Source organism: Cajanus cajan, chromosome 7 (genome assembly GCF_000230855.2).
Source record: "Cajanus cajan strain Asha chromosome 7, NIPB_CcT2T_4, whole genome shotgun sequence".
NCBI classification, from domain to species: Eukaryota; Viridiplantae; Streptophyta; class Magnoliopsida; order Fabales; family Fabaceae; genus Cajanus; species Cajanus cajan.
Window position 1 is genome coordinate 14,265,372 of NC_138523.1, and position 10,598 is coordinate 14,275,969.

General features: G+C 32.8%; 1 protein-coding gene across 1 annotated transcript; it reads left to right on the forward strand.

The window, feature by feature from the left end:
• Window positions 1-917: 917 nt before the first annotated feature.
• Window positions 918-2,957, forward strand: LOC109795277 (pentatricopeptide repeat-containing protein CRR2, chloroplastic). The gene has a single exon (XM_020354731.3). It carries the CDS (start codon window positions 1,099-1,101, stop codon window positions 2,818-2,820), a length of 1,722 nt encoding a protein of 573 aa, XP_020210320.1. The 5' UTR covers window positions 918-1,098; the 3' UTR covers window positions 2,821-2,957.
• The last annotated feature ends 7,641 nt before the right edge of the window (window positions 2,958-10,598 follow it).

Below are 10,598 nucleotides of genomic sequence, written 5' to 3' on the forward strand. Positions count from 1 at the left end.
ACACTAACTTTAACATCGGAGTCTCTTTTGCAGGTACCACCCCCGTCTTGAAGCATCAAATGTACCAGTGAAGGAAGCTCACCGATCTTACCCAGCAGATTGTCCCCTACGACCGATTTCCGGTAAGAACACATAGATTTTTTTTTTCGTTCCTGGAATATCCAGGATTGGAGGCACCTCAAAGAGTGAGATAGTTGACTCCAATATTTAACGAGGCTGCATACACAAGGCAGGATTCGACTCCCTGACCTTGCTTAAGCGTAGATCAATCCCTAGTGCTAAATCACACGCTTGGGGTTCATTTGAGCATAGATTGATCACTATAATAATAATAAATAAATAAATAAATTGGTTCATTATAAACAAAATATGCTTAAAGAGAGAAAAACTGTTACCTCGACGTGCCGCAACTGTTTGATTTTTTTGTTAAAGAAATACTCTAAACTGATGTGGGAATCAAATCGCCCTCTCCGCTCAGTAAAGATGGAAAAAATTATTGTTCCGACAACTTCCATTAACAAAGAAGGAATAAAATTTTAGGTGAAAATGAGCTAAATAGATACACTAAAATCAATCAGATTAAAAATAATTCATTAAAGTCCCTTATCCAACCCCACAAGCATTAGTTGTTGTTAGATATATAAAAAATAATAATAAAATAAAAAAATAAAAAAACACAATTAAGAGTCATTTATCCAAAGATTCCAAACAGTTGATTATAAATATTTTATACTATGATTATTATTACTAATGCTGTATTTGGTATTTAGAATTTAAACTCTTATGTTCAAGTCTGATATTTACAAAGATAATTAATTTTTAATATTATTTTTTATTATTTAAAAATTTAAAAATAAAATTATCCTTAAAAAGATGTGTACATGAGAATATCGGTTATCTAATAGATTATAAACTTTCCCATGTTGGTCTTATCCACTTACATATATATTTGTATTGAGACTTAGGACTTTCCTAATTATTTACGAACTCAGATGCTCCTTTGAGACTGTCACTTCAAACTTTTAGTCAGCATACTTTTGTTTATTTGCTACCAGCCACTAGGAAAAAAAAAAAAACACTTAAAACCAGCGATACTCAATGGGAGCAGAGTCTTGTATTGACCTGTTGTTGAGATGCAGAAACGTTTTCCATATCAGACAGGTTCATGCCAATGTATTAGTCAACGGAACAATCCAAGACCTGGTTGTTGCAAACAAGCTCCTTTACACCTATGCACAACACAGGGCCATTAGTGATGCATACTCTCTGTTTGATGGATTGACAATGAGAGACCCCAAAACTTGGAGTGTCATGGTTGGTGGATTTGCCAAGGTTGGAGACCATGCAAGTTGCTATGCTACCTTCAGGGAGGTTCTGAGATGTGGTGTTACACCTGACAACTACACTTTGCCTTTTGTGATAAGAACTTCCAGAGACACAAAGGACCTTCAAATGGGTCGTGTGATCCATGATGTGGTCTTGAAACATGGGTTGCATTTGGATCACTTTGTTTGTGCCTCCCTTGTAGACATGTATGCCAAGTGCATGGTGGTTGAGGATGCTCAGCGGTTGTTTGAGAGAATGCTCAGTAAGGACCTCGTGACATGGACGGTGATGATTGGTGCTTATGCTGATTGCAATGCCTATGAGTCATTGGTCTTGTTTGATCGGATGAGGGAAGAAGGTGTTGTTCCTGATAAGGTTGCTATGGTGACTGTTGTCAACGCGTGTGCTAAACTGGGGGCTATGCACAGGGCTAGGTTTGTTAATGAATACATTGTGAGAAATGGTTTCTCCTTGGATGTGATATTGGGGACCGCACTGATTGATATGTATGCAAAGTGTGGGAGTGTTGAGTCTGCAAGAGAGGTTTTTGATAGGATGAAAGAAAAGAATGTTGTTTCTTGGAGTGCCATGATTGCTGCATACGGTTATCATGGGATGGGGCAGGAAGCCATTGGTTTGTTTCATATGATGTTGAGCTGTGCAATATTGCCGAACAGGGTCACCTTTGTGTCCCTCTTATATGCTTGTAGTCATGCAGGACTCATTGAAGAGGGTCTTCGGTTCTTCGATTCTATGTGGGAAGAACATGCTGTTACCCCTGATGTCAAACATTATACCTGTATGGTTGATCTTCTAGGCCGTGCTGGGAGGCTAGATGAGGCTTTACGGTTAATTGAGGCTATGAATGTTGAAAAAGATGAGAGGCTGTGGAGTGCTTTGCTTGGGGCATGTAGAATTCATGGGAACATGGAGTTGGCAGAGAAGGCTGCCAATTCTCTACTTGAACTACAGCCACAAAATCCAGGGCACTATGTGTTGCTATCTAATATTTATGCAAAAGCTGGTAAGTGGGAAAAGGTGGCAAAATTTAGGGATATGATGTCCCAAAGGAAGCTGAAAAAAGTTCCTGGATGGACATGGATTGAAGTGGATGACAAAACCTATCAGTTTAGTGTCGGAGATAGATCCCATCCTCAATCAAAGGAAATCTATGAAATGTTGATGAGTTTGATTAAGAAGTTGGAGATGGCTGGATATGTACCTGATACAGATTTTGTGTTGCAAGATGTCGAGGAGGAAGTTAAGAAAGAAATGTTGTATACACATAGTGAAAAGTTGGCTATTGCATTTGGTCTAATTGGAATCCCTGAGGGTGAACCCATAAGGATCTCTAAAAATTTGAGGGTCTGTGGTGATTGCCATACATTTAGTAAGATGGTTTCAGCCATTATGAGAAGGTCCATAATTGTTAGGGATGCAAATCGTTTTCACCATTTTAGTAAGGGGACTTGTTCATGCGGGGACTACTGGTAGCATGATGACCGTATACAGTTTAATTTTGTGTTCAACTGTATATTACATATGCTTAGAAGGTGCCAAAGTTACATGACAATTTTGAAATGTATTTTTTTTTTACTATAACAGATGGGTACTTTAGTAAGTTGAGTCCATATTGGAATTTTGCAGGTATAACTAGATTTTCTTCTGCAATATAGCCTCATTTATAAGCAACAAAATATATCATAGATCGATAAGAACTGACTCTTAGTTAAAACTATGGATGGGAATCTGGATTATTTTTATTCTGAACTTGCTACGGTAATGTTAGTTACTTTTGCCAGTTTCTGCTTGTTGATTATCCTGAGATGGTATTGAAATCAAATTATGTTATGGTCAAGCATCTTATTTATGTGTATGTGTAAAACCTCTAGCAAATTTCTGATTTCCCGCCCCGATCCTTCCTCCCTTTTTCCTGCTCTCAGTTAGCTGCTGCTTGACCTTCATAAATAGATATTAATTTTAGTTGAACTGTGTGTTTAATGGAATGTATATATTTTATGTGAGAAAAAGTGACATTTTGGAACCTAGTTGAATTGTGGAAGCAAAGAGTTGAGGGTGTCTAAATGTATTATTGTTTTTCAACATTTAAAATGTTTTCATATGACTGTTGTGCTAACTTGATGGTTGAGCTGACGAAGTACTTAGACACTTTGTATTCACACATTATGAAGACAATTTATTTAATAAAGAATTTGTGTTCAATATTTACTGTATACAAAATATTTTCAAGCCAGCAACAGTCATAGTATTGCAAAAAAATCCGTCTCTCACCAATAAGTTGAGGGTACAGAACAAAAAAAAACAAAAAAACCAAGTGCTGGGAAAGTTGCTAATGAAATGCTTTGTAGTTTCCAACTGTAGAAATCTGTGGTTTTTTCTCCTGGTTGATGCGTTTGAAACTCCTAACTGCCAATTTCATTTTTTGGTATTTTCGCTGTTGATACAAATTCTTACACTGTTTTTCGCCATATATTATACATTGCAACATGCAAGGCGCATCAAGCTCTATTTCGAGTTTCTGGCGTATGTTTGGATGATTGATATTATGTAATATGTATCGGGTATGTCATGATTATAATAGCATGGTTCATTGGGTAATTGCAATATGGCATGCCTATCGGGAATATTGACCTCTTAAAGTAATACAGTATTTATTTTCCTCTTTTGTTTTATTAAAGTTTATCTTGTGTGGGGTTATAATTCTTAAAGGAAAATGTCATTTGACACGTCTGAAACTGATTTTCTTCTATTTTCTCCTAATTATTCCAACATGCAGTACTAGTGACGTAACCTCGTGTTTCATTCCTTAACTGGGTTCACAAAAAAGAGATATCCTGTGCATTTGTGCGTGTAAAACATCAGTCCAACTCGTGTAGGTATGTAACTAAAACTAATATGTATGGAAGCTTGCTCTTTTACAATTAATCTTCATCTCACTGAAATATGAATGAAAAAGATGTTTCAATATCAAGGAAAAGAGTTCTCAGGTTGATTCTCTCAACAAGAAAACATAGTGACTTGTAGAAACATGAGGGTTTGTTTTCTTGTTGGGATTGTGTTGAATTTGCAAAATTCATGCCTTGCTTCTTCTCTTCAAATTTAATTTGGTCGCCTTGTACAGTGATTGGTTTCAAATTAATATTATTTGTTTTCTAAAAAAAATAAAATAAAATAACACCTTTAATACTAGTGTTGTGGGGGATAACATTATTTTGAGAACTTTGACTTGCTTCTCCTCGTTAATTAGCTGTTTAACCGTATATACAATGTTGATGCTTATTTGAATTCTGAAATTTAATCCTAAAGTTTAGGAGTTAATTAAACTCTTTCTGCACGTATATAAATTAGAATAATTATTTTGAATATAAATATTAATATATCATTAGTAATTACTTTTCAATAAAACGTATTTTTTTTATTAAATTTTCTTAAACTAAAGCGTTTTTAAGAGTTGTTATTATCTCATATATTTTGTTTAGCTCTCAATATATTTTTAGTTTTATTTCTTAAAAATATTTATATTTTTTAAATATAAAATAGTTAAAAATAACTTTGCATCACAATATAAAATATTTATTATAAATAAAAAATATAATTTGTATATATTTAAAAATATTTATTTTTACAAATTTTAATAACAATATAATTTATATATTTAAAAATATGTATTTATTAGAAAATTTAATTATATATTAATTTTAATAATAATATAATTTATTAACAATTATGCCAAGATAGATAGTTCATTGAGGAAACTACTCATAGACGAAAATCATCTATCCCCTATTCGTGTCTCATTTCCTGTCCCACCAATCAACAAAAGTCATGTAAATTATATAGTCACATCATTCTAATTTAAGTTAGAATAAAAAACTAACGTAGTTATTAACTTTGTCTCTTCAACACTAAACCTCTCACTCAAACTTACCAGCAGACTTCCACGCTACCTGTTTATCTCTAAAGTGTAGCTTGTGTCAAAATGATGGAGTTATTTTATGATATTTGTTTGAGAGGATATTTTATGAGTTATTTTTATAAGGTTATTACACAAACATACTCCACAATGATGAGATATTGTCCGCTTTGGGCCTTAGCCCTCACGATTTTGCTTTTAGTCATCACCCAAAAGGCCTCTCAATCATTGAAGTATGTTTGTATTATATAAGTTGTTATTTGTTGTGTTATTTTATCGATGTGGGACTTGTTTGTATCCCAACAATCCTTCTCTCAAACAAGGGACCTAACCTTTCATGCAGCGGAATCTGTCTTTATATAGCACATTATATGTTATGAGTTTTTATGAGGTTATTGGTTGTCACCGAATCCAACCAGGCTCTGATACCACTGATGGGGTTATTTTATGATATTTGTTTGAGTGGATATTTTATGAGTTATTTTTATAAGGTTATTACACAAACATACTCCACAATGATGAGATATTGTCCGCTTTGGGCCTTAGCCCTCACGGTTTTGCTTTTGGTCATCACCCAAAAGGTCTCTCAATCACTGAAGTATGTTTGTATTATATAAGTTGTTATTTGTTGTGTTATTTTATCGATGTGGGACTTGTTTGTATCCCAACACAAAAAATGACCATAAGGCAAGAAGAATGACCGTGGTAAGCATCATAATGTAAACACATTCTCCTGCAAACAAATTCAAACATTAATACCTGGAAAATGAAAATCCCACACTTGTAAGCTTTGTAATTCTTATCACCCTCTACATTCTCCATAAGACTAAGTTTCATTGGACTGGATAATCACAAGATGCATTTGAAGCCTTCAAAAGTGATTCAATCCAAGCCCTTATTTTAAAATTTTCATATTTCACTCAATCATTCGTGATTGGAACCAGCGCCTTAGGCTTAGGAATTGTTATTGGGGTTGTCCTAATTCGAAATGGCCAACCATAGTTTATTTCTCCATGCATGCAAGTTGTCGTTCAATTTCACCATCATTTATATAGCCACTCATTTGTCATTCAAACTAATCAAGAAAGCTTGAAGCATTTGGATCAACAGGTCCTACAAACTCTTGAGCAAGAGGCTTTGCTGACAACACCTTGTGGTACAAATTCATCATTGAATATCAACCCAGAAAATCAAATTAACTTAGAAAAAATAATCTTAGACTTGTAGATAGACATTATGATGAAGTGGAGCCTTATATAGAGCAATTAATGAACACCTCAAATTGTTGTGAACCCAAGTTAAATGGATTGAAAAATTCAGGTAGCATTGATGTTGAGCAAAATGATGAATCATGTGAAATTATTGTAATGAATAATTATTTTATAATATTATTTTTCTTTAGTTAAGCCATGACATTTAAATACTTTTATGCTAGGTTCTTCGGAGACAAGGAAGGTTCGTGGACCTACTTTATTAAAAGATATATGGAATATGCCTCATGGATGACAATTGATGTCCAATTCAATAACCGTAACCAAGCCATAGGAAAAGAGGGTCGAAAGCTTGCTAGCTTTCTTGGCATTATAGCTAGAAACCCAAAATTAACACCTTTAAACATAGATGATTGGAGAAGTTTTGATCAAGATCAAAAAAAGAAATTGGTGGAGCTTGTGAGGGTATGAAATAACTATTCTCATTAGTTTTTAATATTATTTTATTTTATTTTATTTTTTGCTTGTTTTATATAACCTTGTAACTACTTGTGTGTTATTTATGTAGAGGAAATTCTCAATCCCCGCACGTGATGAAGATTTTGTAAAAAAATCACTAGGGGAGAAATGGAAAAATTACAAATGTGAACTAAGGTGTATGTACATGACAAGGTATAAGACTAGAGATGCCTTGATAAAAAGTAGACCAACTCGTATACCAAGGGACCAATGGACTGGTCTTGTCTCTTATTGGTTTTCTGATAAAGGAAAGGTAACAACTTTAGAAAAGACCAACACATAGTTTATATTTCTCTTTATTTTTTTATAAATATATTATATGATATTATTGTGTGTTTTAATAACAGAAGCGTAGCCAAGCAAATAGAAATAATAGGACAAAGCAAAAGATGCCTCACACTGGAGGATCCAAAAGCATTGGAACCTTAATGGCCGAAAAGGTATTTGTGGATAATTTACAAATTATAATATTGTTACATTTGTCTTGAGAATTTATTTGACATCAACTTAATCCTATTAGGCCATAGATGGGATGGAGCCTACAAGGCAGAAATCTTTATATTAACTCATAAGAAACGTAAAGATGGAAGACCATTGGATGAAGTGTCTGCAAAAATATAGTGGTTAGATTTTTTAAGCAATTTTTATACTTGTTATATATTATATATGCCATTTGAATTATTTTGAATATTTTTATATTGATTGTGAGTATACAATAACTTCAAACTTGCTTACATAGGATGTGATGCAAGAAAAATTGAACAGTGGTGAAGCATCTAATGAAAAACCTATTGGTAGTGTTGCTTGGGAAGGAGATGTGTATTCCCAAGTATTGGGGGCTGAAAGAAGTGGCTATGTTCGTGGCTTAGGGCTTGGTCCAACACCTTCTTTGTTGTGGGGTTCTAAATCTTCCATAGGAAGTACTTTTGCTGATAATATATCTAATGGGGTAGTACAAAGATTAGAGCAAAAGGTGAGGATGTTAAAGGAGTTAAAGGAAAAACATGATGAAGAAATGAATTTGATGAAACAAAATCAAGATAAGTTACTTTCAGAACTATCTTTCATTAGAAAATTCATGTATAAACATTTTCCAATGGAGCTATCTATGCCTCAAAAGTTCAATGGAAGCTCATTTGGACAGGTATGATTCAAATGCTTTTAAACAAATTTTTTTTTTCAAATTTTGATTGTAAAAAATTTTATTTTATTATGTCTTAATTAGGTCTTTGGTACTAATATTGGCCAGGAAAAAGCACCAGAAATGCCACATATGCCCTTTGGTACTCATGGTAATTTGTTACTGCTTTTTGTTTATTGTTTCAATCTTGTCTAAATGTTTCTATCAGGGCAATAGAATATTCCTATGCTAGAATTGATTAAAACAAGGGAATTTTTTCCAGCCTACACTCCCTGTATTTTGTTTGTATGTTATATGTCTTTCCAAAATACAATGCTCCTTTATTGTAATTTATAAAAGAGACAGATTTTTTTTTACTTTCTACCATTTTTAGAAGAGGCTAGGTCTTTATCTAGATGATATATCCATCCACATTTTCGTTTCCCAAATAAACCCTTATTGCACATCTATGTGACATTTGATATCCTAGTTGAATTTTTTTCTATTCTATAGCTTACATATTTGTCTTTTTGGATTTGTAGAATCAAAATTACCTACAAAATCTATTGCAACTATGAAAATAGGTTTGGCCCATGTCTTCTTGTTTTACACATGCTATTTTTTCTTAAATAGGTTTAAGTTACTTTTGTAATTTCTCAACCTTTTTGTTTGGATTTGTAGAATCACAATCAACTAAAATTCCAATTGTTATAGTGGAAACAGGTTTTAAAAAAATATTGTTGCTTCTCTTTTGAGTATTTAATTTTTTTTGTATAGTAATTTGATTTATTATAATATGTAGAGGTTAACAAAAACAATATGGTTCAAGCTGATGACCTCACTTTCTTGCTTAAGCTTACTAGAAAAGATAATGATGAAGTTGTTCGCATACTATCAGCAAAGGCAATTGCCAATTTATCCATGAATGGTGATTATTTTTTATACATTGTATTATTTAATTTCATTTCACAGTTTTTCCTTTAAATTTTTACTAGTGCGAAAACAGTTAAAAAGCAACTTGTCTGGTGTTGTCTTGATCTAGAAATTTGGCCTGAGTAGGCATTGTGCAAATGATGAGATCTCAATTTTTTCAATTCTATTATAAGAATTTTGACCTCTTGCATATCAAAGTTCTTAGTTTGTTTAACATTTGTTCTTCAAATGCATTTGAAAGAGACAGTTTATTAGGTACCCAAAAAAAAACATTGCATCAAAATCTGATAGTGCCACTAAGAACTTTTGTATTAAAAGACGCTATTTTATCCTCTTCTTCCTCTTTTATTTTAGTATGTTTGATTTTAAATTTTATTTTAATTTGTGCCAGGTTCTTGGCCAATCTGATCTTAAAATGGATGTTGAAGTCCCTATTGATTGAAACTACCTGCAGTTTTCCCTGTTCTCTTGAAAGATAGAAATTGTAAACTCTATTCATAGGATTCTTGTAATATATATTTCATGTGGAAATCAAAAGTGCACAAATACAGTTGTCCCCTTTCATCTTGGGATTCTTGTAATACTGTTGTCTTCCAACCTCTAGCTGTTTTGGAGCCAGTTGGAGAAGCTCGAGCTTGATTCAGTTTTTGACATGTTTTACTAACTTTTGAGTGTCTGCGATTCAAATTTGAGGTAATTCTTTCTATTGGAAGTTTCCAACCGTTGGTGAATTTGCATAGTTCAACTTTCTTTCCCACCATGCAGATTTCTAGTTGTTTGCTGTATGTTTTTGCACCTTGCTATTTTGCTTAGATGTCACTCCGGATATCTTCTTGTTATACTAGTCTGATTAGGTAAAGTGAGACACGCCAACGAGGATAATGCTTTTGGTAAACTGAAATTAATGAGGAGATTGCTATTGGAACTCCAAATTGCTATTTAAACTCCAACTTTTTAGAAATTGTTTTTTGATAAAAAAAAAAAGATTTGGACACTCACTCACAAAATAACAAGATAAGTTTTTGTGTATCTTGACACACGTTAAGTTACATAAGAAAAGTAAATTTTTGTTGTGTATCTGAACTAAGTTTTTGCTGTGTATCTGAACTAAATGGAAGTATATTTATGTCCCTGAATCGTTTAGAAAAAAATGTAGTTATAACTACCAATACAGTGAAGATGGACATTGACAACTTGGCCTTCCTCTTTTCAGCCGATTAGTTTTAGACTAAAAATAACTTTATTTAATTGAATTTAACTAATTGAGTATCAATACGCTATCAAAATAAATTATTTTATCTAATAAAATTCAATTGTATTTCTATACAACTTTTTTTACATATATAAAAATCTATTATTCAATGAAATTACTTTTAGTGGCCATTAAAATTGTCACTAGAATTGTCATTAAAAAATTTTATTTTTTCCGGTCATTTAAAAGGTTTTTACAAGCACTCACTTTAAATGCCACTAATAGTTTTACCAACCTCAAATACAACGGCCATAATCTAATTGCTGGTAAAGATATTAATGGTTATTTGTATGGTCGCTAAAT